At 47.7% G+C, this 20872-nt stretch overlaps 1 protein-coding gene across 1 annotated transcript in view; it reads left to right on the forward strand.

Annotated features, from left to right (window-relative positions):
• fchsd2 (FCH and double SH3 domains 2) overlaps nucleotides 1–20872 on the forward strand; it is a 267174-nt gene that overhangs the window by 228431 nt on the left and 17871 nt on the right. Inside the window, 3 exon segments of the mRNA XM_085999451.1 lie at nucleotides 4869–4952; nucleotides 6241–6418; nucleotides 13168–13388. Of these exon segments, the coding sequence (XP_085855577.1) occupies nucleotides 4869–4952; nucleotides 6241–6418; nucleotides 13168–13388 (483 nt within the window).

The following is a 20872-nucleotide window of genomic DNA, read 5'->3' on the forward strand; positions in this document are numbered from 1 at the left end:
CACAACCGGTCCTTGCATTTAGGTCCCCACATATTATCACCCTTCCTTGGGCCTGGAAATGGCTGATTTCCATGTGGAGAGTATCAAATAACTCCTCTTCGAAATATGGCGATTCTATTGGAGGTATGTAGATCGCACATAAGTAAACATCTTTTTTTGCTATTCCTATATTTTTATCTAGTTTTAGCCATACGTGTGATTTTCCCTGTTTTACCGGTGAGATGTGTTTGTCCAGTTCTCCCTTATACCACACCAATATTCCCCCGGAGGTTCTGCCCTTGCGTGTTTTAGTGTTCTTTACTGAGGGCACAATGATTTCATGGTACATTGGAGGACAGTGGGTCGGCACGTCCTTTTGGCACCATGTTTCTGTTAACACAATTATATCAATGTCTTTTATAGCTTTTAGGAATTCAGGGTCTGTACTCTTCATCCCAAAAGTTGAGGAGCGGAGGCCCTGGATATTCCAGCAGCTTATGTGGAAAGAACGCATTTATATAGTTCAAAAAAACGAAATAAAATGGACCTATTTTGTGGGATGAGTGTGGAAACACTATTTTCTATAATGCTAAATGATGATTTAGTATAAATTTCATGAGGCATGCACATATAGCTATCTAATAATAGTAATAATACTGATAAGATAACAATAATGATAATGATAAATAACAATATTAATAATTTAGTGCATTCCTCTCCGGCTTTCTATCAGGCTGTTCATCATCGCCATGATCTTTCTCAGTTCTTGGTCTACAGTCTGTGGTCTAGAGGGGGGTCTTGGGTCAGGTATAAAAGCACGGTTCTGTTGTTGGTTTTGTATAGGGGGGTGGGGTGCATTGGTGGTCCTGTTTGGGTTAGGGCTCCCAATGGTAGAGGGGGTGGGACGGCTGCGTCTTTTGGCAGTGTTTATGAGGTTTTTTGCGAAGACCCACATCCGCTGTTTGAGTAGATGTATTTCGTCATAGAGGTCCCTTGTGTTGATGTTTGGATGATGGGCCAGGTAGACGTTGGGGAGGACAGAACATCTCTTGTCGATTTCCCTGTTGGCGTTGTGGATTATATGGGCTGGGGTGTCCTTTCTGGGCAGTAGTGTGGAGATCACGATCTGTGTCTCGGGGAATTCCCTGCTGGCCTTTTCCGCCATCTTGCTCATTGCCCTAGCAGTGTCTCCCAGTAGTGTGCGTAGGTCGTTCGTGCCTGTGTGGATCACAATCCATTTGGGGCTACCAAGGGATTCTTTGTTCAGGATCTTCATTGCTTGGTCTGTGTTGCTGCACCATTTTTTCAGGACTTGATGGCCTGGGAACAGCCTCTGGGGGTCCAGAAACTTTCCGTTGGAGTCGGTCAGCAGGACTGCCTGAGGGGCTGGTTTTTCAGACTGGGTAACAGTAGTCTTGGCAAGACTCGACTGATGGCTGGTTGTTGGCTGGGTTTCTGGGATATGTTGTGTGGCAGGAGCAGGGTTTGAGGCTTTCGGTGTGTCCTCGTTTGGGGGGGTATCTGATGGTTTTTGTGTTCCTGTGTGTGAGGACTGGGTAGCCGTAGTCTTGGCATGGCTCCACTGAGGGCTGGTTGTTGGCTGGGTTTCTGGGATAGACTGTGTGGCAAGAGCGGGGTTTGGGGCTTTTGATGTGTTCTCGGGTGGGGTTGCATCCGACGGGTTCTGTGTCCTTGTGTGTGTTGTTCTTGTGTCATCAGGTTTTTGGACCTTAGGAGTTTTGTGTTGCCTGCTGAGCCTTTCTACGGCCTCCATAGTTTTGTTTAGCTGAGTATGGAGTTCTTTGATCTCATTTCTTTGTTCCTCTACGGTCTTTCTCAGCTTGTGGATGGTGGACTCGTTTTCCGTTTTCAGCTGTTTGAGTTCCTCCTTCAGATTCTTGGCCTGTGTTTCTCTGTATTCGTTGAAATCGAGTTCTAGTTTGGACAGACTCTCCTTCAGCATTGTGTTTGCGTTGAGAGGTGTGGGGGGGGTGGAGATGGGCAGGGAGGTGATTGCCTCTGCTGGTCTCTCTCCTTCTTCCTCCGCTTGGCTCTCCTCACCCTCTGTTTGAATCTCTATTGCCTCCTGTCCATTGGTCCTCTTTGTGGCTGCATTAGTTTTCAACTGGGGGAAATCTTTTTCGAAGGAGTTCAGATTTTCTGCATTCCCCTGTATCATGATCTTTCCTGTTTTGATGTAGTAGCTTATGGTTAACAGGGGGTCATCTTTATCTAGATTTCCATCTTTACATATTTTCAGTCTGCCTCCACTGCCAATACCTTCACTGGAGACGTATGCGTAGTGTTTTTTTAAAGTCTCCTTCCATGAGGGAGTGGAGTCGGTGTAGAATATGAGGTTGTTCTTCGTCTTAATCCCTCTGTGTGTGGTATAGTCAACGTAGAGGACCTCTGGGTTACTTTTTAGTGTTATGTCCTTGTATTTTTCCTTTGTTTTATTTTTTGTGTAATGCTCAGGATATGTCATTTCCCTGCTCATTGTAGTCGTTTGTTTTTGTCTCCGATATATAACTTTTTTTCTTACATTTTTTTTTTTTTTTTTTCGTGTTCCACTTTATCCCACTTTTAGGTCCAAAATTGAAAGTTTTTCAGGGGTTCATCTTTGATATAGTTGCTCTTAAAATTTTCTCTTTCTCTTTCTTTCACAGGCTCTTGGTTCGGGTAGTTTATCTATTCTCTCGGGTTTCTATTCCTTTTTCTCGCGGGTTTGTTCTTTTTTCAGGTTTTTTCTTTTTTTCGAAATAAATTTAGATAAGATTAAACTTTTTTTTTCGAACTAAATTTGAATAAGATGAAACTTAGGTAGAATTATGTAAAACTTTTTTCTCCGGTGTTTTCCTCTTCCAACTCTCTCACTCGCTCTCCGGGTCTCGGACTCGCGCTCTCTCTCTCCTTGCTCTAAAATCGTCCACTCTCCGTTCCTCGGACTCGTTTGCTCTCCGGGCGGATCTCCTCGCGTCGTCGTGTCGGTCTCAGGCCCCCGGGTTTTTTGACTCACCAGGCTGTTTTCTGCCCTGGTCTCCCGGTCTCCGATCCCGCTGTCTCTGGGCCTCGTGGTCTCGGGTTCACCCTCCCTTGCCTGGCTTGCTGATGCCAACTGCAGTGACCCAACAGCTGCTCTGGCCAAAAGCAGCTAACTCGGCACAGACCGGGGCCAACCCTGGCACCTTCTTGGTCTGTAGTTTTTCCCCTGGCCCTGAATACAAATTAGCAAAACTCGAACATATATCCAACTCTACATCCTTCATTATTTCTATATTTAGAAGGATCCTGTGGGAAACATTTGTAGTTTGAGGGCGTGTGTATTTTTTGTCATGGCCGTAGTGAAATGAAAGCTAATGACCATTTAAAGTAAGAAAGGATGTACCTACAAATAAAATAATCTTGGAAAAGTAAGTGATCAAATTTGCTGTCTATATAGGAATGGCTCAGAACAACATGAAGAGCAATAAAGATGCAAAAGATGCTACAAATCTGCATAGGATTAGGCATTCAAAGGTTACTAATACAAGAACATAGTTTCACAATTGAGGAATCCAAGACAACCAACAAAATTGCATGGCATTTGCTGAATTCTTTCACTTGTGTAAATTTCAACAGCAATATGTCAAGTAAGGCACAGACAGTGAGCTTAATAAAAGTAGGTATTATAGGTAAAGAAAAAGCCACTGTTGAGTAGTGGAAACAAAAATATGGTTCCATTTGCCAAAGAGACTATTGACTACCCCAAATCCTTTGGGAGCTATGTGATGTGGAAAAGCAAAAGTTAAATATTTCCCATCAGCAGGAAGTGTTCCTGTAAAAAAAAAAAAAGAGCTTTATGATCAGAGATTTGTGTTCCAGTCTAAAGAGCCAATTAAGAAACATTCTCACTAATTTTACAGTTGCAGAGGCAATAGGTGCAATCTGGGATCTTGCCAAAGTGGCCTTTATTTATTTATATATGAGCCTTGACGATCCATATTATCTTGGGTCCAACCTGTGCTTTTCCTGTTTTGCTCTAACCAACAAATATTAAGGATTTCACAAAGCGAATCGTGTTTATTCTTCCCCATCACTGCACAGAACGGTGCTGCAAATTTGCAGAAATTGGGCCTTTTTATTTTTGCACGAACCATGTAGAAAATACTTGAAAATTTTCAGTCCCTTTACTACTTTAATGCAGCTTTAAAAAAATCCGTAGTCAAAGTCAACTTGACTCCAGAGAACAGTGCTTTGTGCTGGCCCTGATTCTGGATTTTACTTTCACATCAGTTCAAAGCAAAACTATTTCATACCAACTGTATAATTGTCATGTAAATACAACCTATTTTGCTCAAGTCAATGCTCTTGAGTTTATTTGTTTATTTCACTAGCTTTTTTTTTGAGTGTAAAGAAGAAAATTTTCATTTTTATTTGTTTATGTGTAGTTTTATGGTACTAAGATGAAGACATAAAATGCTGCAAATTAATAATGCTGCATCTTTCTGTAATGTCAGTCATTTCAAGCCTAAGCAGGATTAAAAAATTACTTCAGCTAAATAACTGATATCACTATTCTATTCATAAAAATGCCAAGAATACAGTAAATATCCCACCATTTCAGTTGGGTTTGGCTAAGCATCGTTACACTGGTAAATACTTTTAATTGACACATCAGTGAATTAATGAACATTCATTGCATTCCAAGATATTAGTCACATTTTAATGAAATTGCAATTTTGGAACTGTTTTGGAAAAGCTTGTGCTTCAAGAAACCTACTTAAAAATGTAATCAACTTGAGGAAGATCTAGCTAAAGAAAACCAGGCTTAAGTTGGTGTAAAACCACTTGCAAATCGACATGCATGATTACCTGTTTATCTTGTGTCTACACTTGTTTGCTTACTGTAGGCTAACCAGCCAGACGAGCTCACTATTGAAGAACATGAACTCTTGGAAGTAATTGAAGATGGCGACATGGAAGACTGGGTGAAGGTTTGTGATGCATTTCATATTAAGTCAGATGTATTCTCTAATTCTCCAAATTGTTGAATGCAAGTGTCAGACGTGGCTCAGTTGGTAGCACTCGCGCCTCTGAGTCAGAAGGTTGCGTGCTCAAGTCTCACTCCAGAGACTTGAGCACAAAATTCCAGGCTGACACTTCAGTGCATTACCGAGGGAGTGCTGCTCTGTCAGAGGTGCCGTCTTTTGGATGAGACGTTAAACAGAGGCCCGCCTGCGCTGTCAGGTGGACGTAAAAGATCCATTGGCACTATTTCAAAGAGCAGGGGAGTTATCCCTGGTGTCCTGGACAATATTTATCCCTCAATCAACATCACAAAAAACAGATTATCTAGTCATTATCACATTGCTGTTTGTGGGAGCTTGCTATACACAAATTGGCTGCTGTGTTTCCTACATTACAACAGTGCCCACACTTCAGAAGTACTTATTGGCTATAAAGCGTTTGGGGATGTCCTGCAGTCATGAAAGATGTTATATAAATGCAAGTCTTTTTTTAAAGCGTTGCAATTTTCATCTGTCTTTCGGCTGCTTAAAAGCATTTTATAAAGTGATCCATTAATTGCAAATGTAACTTCATTGTATGCTTGCTTGTGTTTTGGTGAAGAAATGCATTCTGGACAATTAAAACTGATCACCTCATTGGCACTTTGAATTAAATACATTTTAACTGATTTTCAAAAGATCTAGTAATTTTTTTAGCATTTAAAACTGAAATTGCCTGTATCTGTACATCTGAATAGCTAGACGAGTAACAATTTGCTTCTTTTGTCACCAAACTTTTTTTACTCTTCCGATTTTAATCATATCCTGTCATTAGACTCTTGCTTTCTTGTTGAAGATGGCATGCAGTTAATCCTTTGAGATAAATGTACATAATTTCTGAATTTTACTGAAACTTAAAAACATCTTGGTCAACATTATGAAAGCAAGGAAACGCATCTTTTGAGTTAATTCATTTTTCATCATAACATGCTTTGGATGTGGTTCAGAAACTTCCCATCAGTACCTTTTAGGATGGGGAGGGGAGTATGGCCAGGAGCAATGTTCCCTCTAATTTTTTTTTTTGGGTGCACGGCCCATTTAACGGGCTGCGTGGCCCATTCAAATTCCCGCGCATGAGCAGTTTTCCCATTTTAAAAGCCGGTGAGCCGGCTGCACGAGACCTCCAGACCGCTCTGCAGCTTAACGGAACGTTGGTCAGGAGTAGCATTTCTTTTTCTCATTGGTGTACTATTTGTATCTTTTCTGTCATTTAAAGGCAAGGAATAAGGCAGCGCAAGTAGGATACGTACCAGAGAAGTACCTACGGTTTCCGACCTCCAATAGCCTGATCAGTATGCTCCAAACTCTGGGTTCCTTGGATGCACGATCTCATTCTTCCAGCAACTCTACAGAGCCTGAGCTGGTAACTGGTGGCATTAATGGAGATTCCAGTGGTAATTTTTTTTTTTAATTTTCATCCTATCTATAAAAAATATGTGCGTAGCTTAGGTCAGATTTCTGAATGTTGTGTCCAGCTAGATTTCGATATGAAATTTGTCCAATTGATGTAGATATAATCAAAACGAACTATGTCTTTTGGGGAAAAAAATGCAAATTTAATATCTGATGCTAATGTTGATGCACAGTAGTATCGAAGGAGCCTGGCAAAACAGACTTGTTATATGCAATGACATGCAGTTAGAATGCTCACAGAGCAAACTTGAAGAGAAAGTTGGTTTTGGATCATCAACCATATGGCAATAGAACTTGTTCCACCAGACCTTTTAGCAATGTTATATTGTAACTTTAGGCATTGACAGCAAACACTGGGGTTTTGTGTTTATCCTGATTATTTACTCTAGAAAGCAGATCACAGTGGTATAATGCTTCCTCCAGTGGCTTTACTCAGTGTGGTACTGAGCCATACAAACCAGGAACGTCCCAGGTTTGATCCTTCATGTGTGCCGAGTTAGCTTGTTTTTAACTGATTGCATTAGGGGTGCTTCATCTGCCCTAAGCACCCCTGGGCTGGAGAGGGAAAAATCAGCAAAGTTTTGTATTTAAGAACAGATTAGATAGGTGGTTGAAGGAAAGGGAAATGAAGAGATATGGGAACAGAGCAGGTACATGGGATTAGGACTACTGTTCATGTGAAGGATAAACACCAACACGGACTGGTTGGTATGAACGGCTTGTTTGTGTTGTAATTTCTATGTAAATCTATGTAGTCCTAATTACTACTTGACCCTCCCTCCCCAGCCCCATCTCTCCCCTTTGGTGGAAAGTGGGCATTTATGGGCATCAACAAATGACAGGGTTGGGCTCAGCTGTGATGCATCCTTTGATTGAATAGATTTTCTGACATTCGCTGTCTAGTCTTGTAGAGCTGAGCCAAGCACTCGGAGCAACTGATTCACGCGAAGCTGTGCCCCGACCTGATTCGGTAGAGGAGGATCGTCAGTCTCAATGTTGATCATTTCAATTGAACCAGCATCCACAGCCTTTTGGGGGAAGAGTTCTAGATTTCCACTTCCTTTTCTTTGAAAAAGTGCTTCATGGTTTCACTCCTGAATGACCTAGCTCTAATTTTAAGATTGTGCCCCCTTGTTCTGGATTCCCCCACCAGAGGAAATAATTTCTTTGTATCTACCCTATCAAATCCCTTTACCATTTTAAACATTAACATTAGATTAGATCACCTCTCAACTTTCTAAACTCCAAAGAATACAAACTAAGTATATGCAACTTGTGCTCATAATTTAACCCTTTAAACCCCAGTATCATTCTGGTGAATCTGTACCTCCTCCAAGGCCAATATATAGTTCCTGAGGCGCACTGCCCAAAACTGAATGCAGTATTCCAGATGGGGTCTGACCAAGGCTCTATAGAACTGAAGCATAACTTCCTCCACTTTGTATTTCAGCCCCCTTGGGATAAAGGCCAGTATAGTTAGGGATACGGTAGTGTAGTGGATTAGTAATCTAGAGAGCAGGGCCTAGAAATTCGGTTGGTAGCGCCAGCGGTTAGCGCCTAAAGAGCCCAAAAATTGGGGCGTAACCCAATGTTGGGGCGGGCGCAATGAAGATAGCGACAACTCCCATATTGACTATACATTTAACGCCTGCGCTAAGTGTTTGCGCGCGCCCGCGCGCGCAAGCAGATCATGACGTCATTTCAGTGTGCAACGCCTTTTAGGCGCCCCTGACCGGATATTGGGTGGCGCCCGGAACCTTTACACCTAGCGCTGTTAGTGACAGTTCAAAGGAACGTTAGCAGGCCCTTCTCGGAGTCGGGGGGGCGCTATTTAAAGGGGACAGCTCTAGTATAAAAGCTGCAGCCACTTGGCCTGTTCATTGCGATCGTTGCTGGAGAGAGTTGGTGAGCTACTGTGGAGCAGAGTTTTTGGAATTTAGCATTAGAGTACTTGGGACCTTCAAACCTGTCCGGAGCAGTTGGAGCACTACACCTAACAGCGTTTTGACCAACTGGCATCGGAATGGGAGCTGCTTTGGAGGGCGACGGCCTCATGGCCGAACACTGTGAAGGGGCAGAGAGACGGCGGGAGAGAGGGCTGGGATTGGCCAGAAGGAGATGGGGCAATGGAGGTCGGCCAATCCGAGGGTATGCTGCGAGGGTCTTTAGGCAGCAGGTGTCATACCTTGACATGTCGGAGGAGCAGTGTGCGAAGGCTCCGATTCGGGAGGGACGTTGTTACTGAGCTGTGCCACCTGCTTGCTGAGGATCTACAGCCGCGTCTACGGTGCAGGACCTCTCTGTCGGTGGCCGTAAAACTGACTGTTGCCCTCAATTTCTATGCCACCGGATCCTTTCAGTCAGCCACTGGGGACATTGCGAATATCTCTCAGTTTGCAGTCCACTGTTGCATCGGCAAGTTACAGCTGCCCTTTATAGACAAAGGCATCAATTCATCACCTTCCCTCTGACCCTGGAGAAGCAGGCGGAGCGCGCGCAGGGCTTCGCTGCTATTGCGGACTTCCCCATGGTGCAGGGGGCGATTGACTGCACACACGTGGCTTTGAGGGCGCCATTCCAGAATCCTGTGGACTTCCGCAACCGCAAGGGGTTCCACTCCCTCAACGTGCAGCTGGTCTCTGACCACCGCCAAATCATCATGGCAGTCAACGCCCAATTCCCAGGGAGCAGCCACGATGCCTTTATCCTGCGGCAGACCTAAGTTTGTGACCTTTTTGAGGGGCCGGCTCGACCACGAGGCTGGCTTATTGGGGACAAGGGCTATCCTCTCTGCCCATGGCTGATGACACCACTCCGTCTGGCCGCCACCCCAGCAGAAGAGCTGTTCAACAGCAGCCATCAGGCGACCAGGAACATTGTAGAGCACACTATTGGTGTGCTCAAACAGCGTTTCCGCTGTCTGGACCATTCGGGGGGGAGCCCTGCAGCACTCGCCGGAGCAAGTGGGTCACATCGTCGTCTGCTGCATGCTCCACAACTTGGCGATTCGACGCACCCAGCCAATTCCAGCTGTCCCTCAACGTCCAGCAGAGCAGGCGGACGAGGAGGAGGACGAGCAGGCAGAGGAGGAGGAGGAGGAAGATGGAAGGGCTCCTGAAAGTGGAAGGGCCATCCGTCAGAGGCTCATCAGGACTCATTTCGAGGCCCCTCTGGCGGAATGATGGGTGCCTTTACTCCTGCGCACTTTGGATCTTTGAAAGCCTCTGAAGGCCAGCATCACTGTAAATAGTCACGTGTACCATAGCACATTAAAACTTTTCTTTATTGTCACAAAAGTCTTTCATTACAGCAAAACAACGTCAAGTCAACAGAAACCATAACTAACAAAATAACAGTTAACTCTTCGGCAAAGCCGCAAAACTAAACCAACCATTTCCAACAATTACAACAGGTGAGGGTGTCCTTGAATTTGGCCAAAGAAACGTCTCAGCACCTCCCTCTACTGCTGGCCCCTTGATGGAGAACGACTTCTCTTTCGCGGTCGGCCCCTTCCCTCCCTGCTGCTCCTACGTAATTGAACCCCAGTGGCGGGGTCAAGGCTGGGGGACGCCTGCTGACTGTGTGGAAGCGCAGAAGCCCCTGAGGGACGGCCTGGCCGACCTCTGGTCTTGGAGGGTGCGGACGCAGGCTGCTTGATCTGAGCATGGCTGGAAGCCGTGTGCCCTGCAGGTGGTGGCAGCTGCACTGCAGACGTACCAGCAGTGGCATGTGCAATGGTCACCTGCCGAGAGAGGACACCTGCACCATGGTCGGGCGACACACTGGCTCTCTGAGGGGACCGGTTCGGCTCATCCGCCACAATCGCATGCTCCACTGATTCCTGGCCTTGTATGGGACTGGAAGGGCCCGGGGTGATCCTAGCTGATGCAGAGAGGGTGGCTGCAGTGAGAGTTTGCGTTGCCTCAATCTGGGTGTGGACGAGGCCAGCAAGTGACTGCGTGGCAGCAGTGAGGACCTGTGTGGCAGGTGCCAGTGCTTCGGAGAAGCCCTGGACAGTTCTTTCCATTGCTTCGGACAAGGCCGGAGCAGTCCGTTCCACTGCCTCGGACAAGCTCTGGACAGACCTTTCCAGGGATTGTCCGAAGCCCTGAACAGTCCTTTCCATAGCGGCCTCGAAGCCCTGGACAGTCCTCTCCATGGCTGCCCCGAAGCCCTGGAGAGTCCTCTCCATTGTTGCCCTGAAGCCCTGGAGAGTCCTCTCCATTGTTGCCCCGAAGCCCTGGAGAGTCCTCTCCATTGCTGCCCCGAAGTCCAGCACACTCTTTGCCAGTGTTTCTATTGACTGAGGCATCCTCCCCACTGCAGCCATCAGCTCAGTGTGCCTGAGCCGGGCCTGGGTGCTCATTTCAGCCAGGCGACGCACCTCCTCTGCACTCTGTGCAGCAGTCATCACTCCCTGCCTTGCCCTCCGGGGAGCCGGTGGCCGAACTTGCCTACCCCCATTGCGTTGCTGCATGCCGCTTGTTCCGGCAACTGGCTCATCATCAGAGCCCCCCCCCCCCCCCCACTCCCCTCCAGGGAACTACTATCCCCAGTCTGCAGATGTGTATGCTCCCCTGAGATTGGAACGGATGCTCCGGCTTCCTCCTGATCCTCGCCTCCGGAGGCACTGGCACTGGCAGCTTCAGGGCGTTGATCCCGAGTTGGTGATGAATCATCTGAAAGCAGGGAGGTGGAAGAGTGGCTTTAGCAAAAGGACAGGTTGGCGGCAAGGCATGCCAGATTGCGGCAAGGCTCTGACATGGCTGCACACTGAGGAAGCATGCTGGCGGGGGGACCAAGTGGAAGGAAACAGCTGAAAAAGGTGAGAGCCTTACCCTCGCTGTCGAGAATGGGGTCGGCAGCTGCAGTGGTAACAGGACCACTCAGACGTCCTCCAAGAATCTGGTGCACTCTCTCCTCGAGATCCGTGAGAGTGACGACTTGTGGAGGTCCGCCACCGGTTCGAAGCTGGTCCTTTCGCATCGCCGCCAGCTTGGACTGCAGGGGAAAGAAGGGGAAGTTCTGTAACATGAGGGCTTGAGAGATCATCTCATGCCCCCCATGGTGCAAGAGCCCTTACATGAGGCCTTGAGAGATCATCTCATGCCCCCCATGGTGCAAGAGTCCTTACATGTGGCCTTGAGTCAAATGTCTATGTGTGTGCCCAGAAAGGGCCATGGGTGCTTGCTGACACATGGCCATTGGAGCATCATGGCAACAGGGTGCTCGAAGTCAGGTGCAGATGGAGGGAATCAGAAGTTTGCACAAACAACACTCGCCCTAACGACCCGAGTGAGGTCATTGAATTTCTTCCTGCACTGAACAGGGCTCCTGGTCGCCATACTGCTGGAGTTGACCCTCAAAGAAACCTCCCTCCAAGATCGCCGGTAATCCTTTTGATTCGGCCTCCGGCCATTGTCAGGATACAGAACATCTCGACGGCGCTCCACTGCAGACACCAACTGGTCCAGAGCCTCAGTGCTGAAGCGCTCTGCTCTCTGTCTCACCTTCTCCATCCTCACCAAGTTTTTTGCGCCAGAGAAGGGCGAGCACCGATTCTGAGGCCTACAGGGCGTTGAGTGTGGCAGCTCAGGCTGACTGACCCACCCGTTTAAGAGCCGGCCGGCGCCTGGAAGTCTCGTGGTTTTCGGTAATTGAGATCACCTGCGCTGCGCCTGTCCGCGCCGATATTGGGTAGCGCCTGAACTTTTGCGCCTTAGGAGCCCCGTGCAACGTCTGAATTCGCGCCTCAATCCCCTTTGGGGGCGATGCAACCCAATATCGCGCTAGGCAGCGATAAGTTTCGTCTGGCTATAAACTTTGCGCAGCGCCAGTCCTAACGCCTCCAGCGGGGCTATACCCAATTTCTAGGCCCAGGAGTTCAAATCCCACCAGAGTGGTTTGAGAATTTAAACATGGAAATAAGTAGTAAAAGTGACCATTATGCTCTCGGATTGTCGTAAAAACCCAACTAGTTCACTAATGGACTTGGGAAAGGAAACCTGCCATACTTAATTGGTGTGGCCTATGTAATTCCAGGCCTAATCAACATGGTTGACTCTTAACTGCATTCGGTTATATCAAAACTGCTACTAGCGGTTCAAGAAGATGACCCACCATCACCTTCTCAGCGCAACGAGGGATGGGCAATAAATGCTCGCCTTGCCAGCGACACCCACGTCCCATTTAAAAATTCCATTAGCCTTTTTAATTAACTTTTGTACCTCTGCACTAGCTCTTGTGTACCTGGGCACCCACGTCCCTTGCTCCTCCATAATTTCTAGTCTCTTGCCATTAAGAACATTTTCAAATTTGTCTTTCTTGGATCTAAGATCTTCCCCAGATTGAACTCTATCTGCCACAGTTTTGCCCACTTACTTAATTTTGCCTATGTCTCATCTGTATAATTTGCACTGCCTTCTAACGTGTAATCTGCAAACTTGGATATACAACTCATTATTTCTTCATCATGTCATTGATGTATACGGTGTAAAGCTGAGGCCCCAGTACAGATCCCTGGGGAAACACCACTTGGCACATCCTGCCAATTAGAGTACATTCCCTTTATACCTACTCCGTCTCTTGCCTTCCAACCAATTTCCACCAACAGCAATTACTGTTTTCTTGGTCTTGCCATTGAGTACAAATAAAAAGTAGCAGTTACGTTCATTTTGGTTTACCTTCTATAAGATTATCAGTAGTAACAAAAGAATTGTTTCCCATTCAGTTTGTTTTGTGAAGGCACTTTACGATTATGAGGGGCAGACTGCAGACGAACTTTCGTTCCCTGAGGGAGCTATCATTAGGATACTAAACAAAGAAAACCAGGAGGATGATGGCTTCTGGGAAGGCGAGCTTAATGGCTGCATTGGTGTCTTTCCTTCCGTGTTAGTAGAAGAACTGGCAGGATCTGAGAATGGTGACTCTCAGTGGATTGGAGACGCACAGGTATGTAGGGATTTAATACCCACATCTATTGCTTTTGGGCAAAATTCTAAACATCATGTTAGTAGTTGAGATACCTATCAATTCGTCCAATAAAAAGCGACGAGTTAGGAACGTAACTAAAGGTTTTTATTGACTAAATAACAGAGCCCACCCTCGTGGGTGATCGGGTCCAACAAGGAGGAATACCAGCCAGTCGACTACCTTTATACCTGGGCAGGTAGGTGGAGCCATGGGCGGAGTCGGAGGTGGTCAGCCCAGGTATAACAGCGCGACAAGAGGCGACCTCGAATAGTGATACAACAGTGAGAACAGTGATAACAATACAACAGTGATAACTATAGTGTAACGATAGTGAACGATAAAAGTGGTTTACCACATTCACCCCTTGTTTAGATTTGAGTCCGGCGGGGTGAAGTGTACTACCAGTTCTGGTATGTCAGTCTGTCCGGAGGCCTCGTAAGCCTCTCCGATCGTCGCAGCGGCGGTGCTGCGTTATCCGGTGTTAATGCTGGTGTCTGCGTGGTCGGCGAAGGCTCGTGGGGTTCCGGCATGCCGTCTACCTGGGCTGGAATTGGGGGGGTGGTGGGGGGGGGTAAAGGTGGTGTCTCCGGAGTGCCCGAGGGTGCGAGGTCTCGTAAGGAGACAGTGTCCTCCCGCCTGTCTGGGTAAGCCACGTAGGCGTACTGGGGGTTGGCGTGCAGGAGGTTCACCCTCTCGACCAGGGGGTCCGTTTTATGGGTCCTCACGTGCTTTCGCAGCAAGACGGGCCCCGGAGAGGTCAGCCAGGTTGGTAGAGTGGTTCCCGTAGTCGACTTCCTGGGGAAGACAAACATTCGTTCATGGGGGGTGGCGTTAACGGCAGTGCAAAGTAGTGACCGGATGGAGTGCAGCGCTGTCGGGAGGACTTCCTGCCAGCGGGAGGTTGGGAGGCCCTTAGACTTTAAGGCTAAGAGGACGGCCTTCCATACCGTCGCGTTCTCTCTTTCCACCTGGCCGTTCCCTCGGGGGTTGTAGCTGGTGGTCCTACTTGCTGCAATACCTCTCGCTAGTAGGAACTGACGGAGTTCCTCGCTCATGAAGGAGGAGCCCCGGTCACTATGTATATAGTTCGGGAACCCGAACAAGGCGAAGAGGTCGTTCAGGCACTTGATGACCGTGGTACTGGTCATGTCTGGGCAGGGGAAGGCAAAAGGGAAACTGGAGTACTCATCAACGATGTTGAGGAAGTACACATTGCGGTCAGATGACGGTAGAGGCCCCTTAAAGTCGATGCTCAGGCGCTCGAAGGGGCGGGTGGCCTTGATCAGGCTTGCTCTGTCCGGCCTATAGAAGTGCGGTTTGCACTCGGCGCAGGTCTGGCAGTTCCTGGTCATGGTCCTGACCTCCTCGATGGAGTAGGTCAGGTTGCGGGCCTTAATGAAATGGTAAAGTCTGGTGACCCCGGGGTGGCAGAGGTCGTTGTGGAGGGTCTGAAGTCTATCAATATGCGCGCTGGCGCATGTAATTCGTGAAAGAGCATCAGGGGGTTCGTTCAGCTTACCTGGCCGGTACAAGATATCATAATCGTAGGTGGATAGCTCGATTCTCCACCTCAAGATCTTGTCATTCTTGATTTTGCCCCTCAGCTTGTTATTAAACATGAAAGCAACCGAACGTTGGTCGGTGAGGAGGGTAAATCGTTTGCCTGCCAGGTAATGCCTCCAGCGCCGTACCGCCTCCACAATTGCCTGGGCTTCCTTCTCGACCGACGAGTGTCGGATCTCGGGGCCCTGTAGGGTCCTTGAGAAGAAGGCCACCGGCCTCCCCTCCTGGTTAAGGGTAGCGGCTAGGGCGAAGTCGGATGCATCGCTCTCCACTTGGAAGGGGATGGACTCATCCACTGCATGCATTGTGGCCTTGGCTATGTCTCCCTTGATGAGGGAGAAGGCCGCGCACGCTTCCTCCGTGAGGGGGAAGGATGTGGACTTCATGAGGGGTCTGGCTTTGTCCGCATAATTGGGCACCCATTGGGCATAGTAGGCGAAGAGCCCCAGGGTTCTCTTAAGTGCCTTAGGGCAGTGGGGGAGGGGTAGCTCCATGAGGGGGCGCATTCTTTCGGGGTCGGGGCCGATGAGTCCGTTCTCTACTACACAGCCAAGGATGGCAAGGCGCGAGGTGTTAAACACACATTTCTCCTTATTGTAGGTGAGGTTCAGCCGTTGGGCCGTACGGAGGAATTTCTCCAGATTCACGTCATGGTCCTGCCGGTCGCGGCCGCAGATGGTGACGTTATCTAGATAGGGGAATGTGGCCTGCAGTCCGTTCTGGTCAACCATCCGGTCCATCTCCCTTTGGAAGACCGAGACCCCGTTGGTGACACCGAAGGGGACCCTAAGGAAGTGGTATAGGCACCCATTCGCCTCGAAGGCGGTGTACTGGCGGTCCTCGGGGTGGATAGGGAGTTGGTGGTAGGCCGACTTAAGGTCGATGGTCGAGAATACGCGGTATTGTGCAATCTGATTTACCATGTCAGATATGCGGGGAAGGGGGTATGCGTCCAGCTGGGTGTATCTGTTTATGGTCTGGCTGTAGTCGATGACCAGGCGATTTTTATCGCCGGTCTTAACAACCACGACCTGGGCACGCCAGGGTCTGTTGCTCCCCTCGATAATGCCCTCTTTCAGGAGGCGCCGCACCTCAGAGCTAATGAAGGCTCTGTCCCCAGCGCTGTACCGCCTGCTCTTGGTAGCGACGGGTTTGCAGTCGGGGGTGAGGTTAGCGAACAGGGAAGGTGGCGGCACCTTGAGGGTGGATAGGCTGCAGGTGTTACGCGGTGGACGGTTTAACATTCGCTGGTTGTCGACTGTGAGTGGGGGGAGGGGTCCACCGTATGCTAGGGTTACACTTTGGAGGTGGGATTGGAAGTCCAGCCCTAGTAGGACGGCAGCGCAGAGCTGGGGGAGGACGAGGAGTTTAAAATTTTTATACTCCGTACCCTTAACCGACAAGGTCACAACACAGTAGCCGCTAATGTCCGTGGCGTGGGACCTCGATGCCATCGAGATTCGGTTGCGCGTTGGCAGGACAGGGAGGGAGTAGTGGCTCACCGTGTCTGGGTGGATGAAGCTCTCCGTGCTTCCGCTGTCGAACAGGCAGGTCGTGGCGTGGCCGTTTACTTTGATGTCCATCATCGACTTGGACAGGTGGTGTGGGCGGGCTTGATCCAGAGTGACGGAGGCTAGTGTGTAGGTAAGCGAGTCGTTGTCGTCTGCGGGCGAGGCGGTCGTCGGGTCCGGGGGCCCGGTGGCAGTCGGGCGTGGTGGGTAAAATGGCGTCTCCCACGAGGTAGGACAAAATGGCGGAGAAGATGGCTGCTCCCATAACTCACATGAGGCACTATTGGGGTCGGTTGCCTTGATCAAAGATGGCCGCCCCCATGACTCACGTGTGGGGATGCTGGCCTCAGTTGCCTTGAAAGAAGATGGCCGCCCCCACAGTTCGCATGAGGCACTGCTGGCCTCTGAAGATCCGCTCCTGCAGGCCTTAGAGAAGTGGCCTTTCTTCCTGCAGGTTGAGCAGGTAGAGTTCCTGGCTGGGCAGCGCGACCTCGGGTGCTTCTCCTGGCCGCAAAAGAAGCAGCCGGCGGCCCGATCGCGGGTGCCCGATGTCGGAGCCGGTACCGGGGGTGGCGGTCCCGGTCGGGTCCGGGACGCCGACGCTGAGGTAGGTCCCGGGGGCGGCGCTGCGAAGGGTATTGCGGTAGGGGTCGGGCCCGAGTCCCAGGGTCGTGAGCAGTACCTGGAAAACGCCTCCTGGTCCTGATGGGCCACCTCCAGGGAGAGAGCAAGGGCTTCAGCTTTGTCCAGGTCGAGGTCTTTAGCTTCAAGCAGTCTTTGCCGTGAGTAGTCGGACCGTAGGCCTTTCACAAAGGCATCGCGGATATTATCTTCCGTATTTTCAACAGCTGTCACCGCTTTAAAGTCACAGTTCCTGCCGAGTGCTCTTAGCGCCCGTAAAAATTCAGCTACAGACTCTCCTGGCTGTTGCGGGCGGGATCTTAGGAGGTGCCTGGTGTACATGTAATTTACCGGGCTCCGGTACTGCTGTTTCAGTAGGTTGATAGCGGCCTCGTATGTAGTCGTGTCCTGGATGAGTGCGTATACTCTCGGGCTCGCTTGGGCGTTCAGAACTCTTAGTTTGGATCTCTGAGGGACGCCGGATTCTTCCAGGTAGGATTCGAAGCAGTCCAGCCAGTGTTTGAAGTTGAGGGCTGAGTTTGCTGCCTGTGGGTTTAGATCCAGGTACGGTGGTTTGAGGGCTTGCAGCCAAGCCGGCTGGTGTGGCTGGTGTAGCCCGGTGTCTGAAAGCTGCTGTGGCTGTGCTTCTGGGAGGGCTTCTGGCTGGCCAGTAGTAGACATCTTTAAAATTTAGTCAATAAAATTGATATACCTATCAATTCGTCCAATAAAAAGCGACGAGTTAGGAACGTAACTAAAGGTTTTTATTGACTAAATAACAGAGCCCACCCTCGTGGGTGATCGGGTCCAACAAGGAGGAATACCAGCCAGTCGACTACCTTTATACCTGGGCAGGTAGGTGGAGCCATGGGCGGAGTCGGAGGTGGTCAGCCCAGGTATAACAGCACGACAAGAGGCGACCTCGTATAGTGATACAACAGTGAGAACAGTGATAACAATACAACAGTGATAACTATAGTGTAACGATAGTGAACGATAAAAGTGGTTTACCACAGTAGTGACATTTACAAGTAGGAAAAGTTACAGACACCAAAGCCATTGAAATACATGGAACCACAGCAAAATGAGTGATTATCATTTCTAATGAGCAGCAATATTTGGCAGGTTTGTTTTAGGTTAGCTATCATTTTCATTTCCAGCAAACATAATACCACCAAATACAGTTGACCACATTTTTACATTTTGGATTTTTTTTTCAATCATCTGGGTTTCTGTCGAGCACAGAAGTTGTTCATTTGTGTTTTATAGTGCCGAAAAGAAGTTACTATGAAATCCACATGAATAAAGCTTCTGTTCATTAAATATATTCAAGAAAGAATTGGATATGTTTCTTGAGGCTAAAGGGATCAAGGGATATGGGGAGAAGGCAGGGACAGGGTACTGAATTTGGATGATCAGCCATGATCTCATTGAATGGCGGAGCAGGCTCGAGGGGCCGAATGGCCTACTCCTGCTCCTATCTTCTATGTTTCTATGTTTGATTAATATGGAGAGCATACACTCTGTAGAGAGAGATTCAATTTACCCACGTCTAGAAAGTTTATAGGCCTGGAATTTCCGGTCAGCAGTGAAGCGACACCACTCACTGCTGACCTTGAAGAAAGCTGCTCACAAAGATCTAGCGATCTCTTTGACGTGATTATCACCTCTCCCGGCGTTAATTTGAATCTGGTGCCAATACAAGCGAATCTCCAGCGTCCAGCAACAGCGATGACATCAAGCAGGCAAAGCAACCAATCACATTGAAGAATTCTCACAGGCAGCAAACCAGAAAGTAAAATGCACAGATTATAAATTACTGTTTATAAATTTTACAGAAAGCAAAATAAAGATTGGGACATGCACATTGGATTAAGCTAGAAGCTAAAATATCATAAATTTTAACAAAAACAATTATATTAAAAACAATGTAATTCTTATATATTAATGGAAAAGTTTGAAATTCCACAAATAAAAAATTAGTATGTCAGGGCCAGAACGGTTGTTCAGCAGTCAATACACTGTTAAAAACCACCTCTTTCAACATAGCTTAACTGGGGTTTTTTAACAGCGATATTCCAGCGTAATAGGGGAAGTTTTCATCAGGAACTACATTTCAGTGTGATTTGAATTGATTGCTAGCTGCAGGGAGTTCCACAGCGCAACCCGTGGAGAAGCGTAGAATCACAGAGCAACGTCTGGATTTTTGTGTTTATCTGCACATGCGCTGACTCCAGAAGTTGCTCTCACTTTCAGAGGAGTAATGATGCTGAACGCTGACAGTTTCACCATTATTACCACCACAAAATCTGGGCCCCTTTCTTTAACATAGTAAACATTCCAAGGTGCTTAATAAAGGAGAAAAAATCTGATGTTGAGCATCAGTAGTAGAGGAGAAACTTTTTACAAAGAGTTGTGAGGCTGTGGAATTCATTTCCAGTGTTGGTGGTCGAGGCAGGAATTATGTCAAATTCAAGAATAGATTGGAATGATGGATGAAGGAAAATGAGTCGAAGGGATATGGGAACAGGATGGATAAATGTGATTAAAACTATTTGCTTCCGCGGAGGGTAAACTGGTTGGATAAATGGCCTGTTTCCATTTTTAAATCTCCATGTATTTCTGTCTTGTTAGGGTGGTTACTGAAGGTGCAAGTTGGCAATAGCCAAGCCTCAAGGATCCTCACGTGCGCAGAAATTAAACCAGCTAAAACAGCACAGCTAATTGGCGCACAGGACTGGTAAACTTCCTTCTGCCTGCCCAGCTAAGACCACCGTACCCATTACGGCATTGGTTGTAGGGTTATCTGGAGCAGAATAGGAAGATTTCCAGTGCCCAGTGACAGGTATATCCCTCCAGGTCTCCTTAATAAGACAATCTGGCGGATCAGTCAACAACAGTGCCCTGGAACAGTGGAACCTGCCTTGTTCAAGTATTGGATTACCAAATCTGTCACACAAGATTGACTCATTTCCATTCTTCCATCACCAGATGTCATTTTGTAGCTGAGATGACACTAGTCAATAGTTGACTAGACACCTGTGGACGTGGCACAATAGCTGCTATTATAACTGGTGTGGTGAGCACAGCTGGAAGTATTGGGGCTTCAACAGCTTGCAGACCAATCATGGCATCCAACAAATACTGGTTATATAAGCAAGTGATCTCGTACCTACCCTCGAAGTAACGCCTTCCAAAAATTGTCATGCCAAGCCTAAATATTTTCTTAAGTTATGGAAGGACCTATGCGAAGCTGCTTGCTATGTGCCAGACACCTTAATGTTCCAGAAAAATGGGCACATTTTTTAGTTCAGTCATCCAGTTTCCAAAATGTAAATGCAGAAAACGGTGGACTTTGTGTTGATGTAATAGTTTTATATGTTTGGAATAGAAAGTGGCTTAACATAAAAGTCTAAAGATGCTCTACTCCCATGATCATACTTTCCCTGCATATCACAATGTACTTTGCATATTTCTCTCTGCGCTAAAGTAAGAAGTTTTTTTTCCACTTTTATTTATTTCTGTGCTTTATCATACAAGCGAGGGCTGTTTTTTAGTACAAATGTGTTACTTATTACTGATTATTTGCCCCATGTTTCTCTCCATAGTAATGTTTTTTTAATATTTCTCAACAAAATATTAAAACGTCCTGTTCTGTTCAGAATCATGGGTGTGCCGTTTTGAAAGTCATGACTTAAATTGCAGAGTACATTAACGCCTTAATTCACTATGGTGATAAAAATCTTGAACTATAAGCAGCAAATTCTC

This window comes from Somniosus microcephalus, chromosome 10 (assembly GCF_052327205.1).
Source record: "Somniosus microcephalus isolate GS21.2 chromosome 10, FLI_Smic_1.0, whole genome shotgun sequence".
NCBI classification, from domain to species: Eukaryota; Metazoa; Chordata; class Chondrichthyes; order Squaliformes; family Somniosidae; genus Somniosus; species Somniosus microcephalus.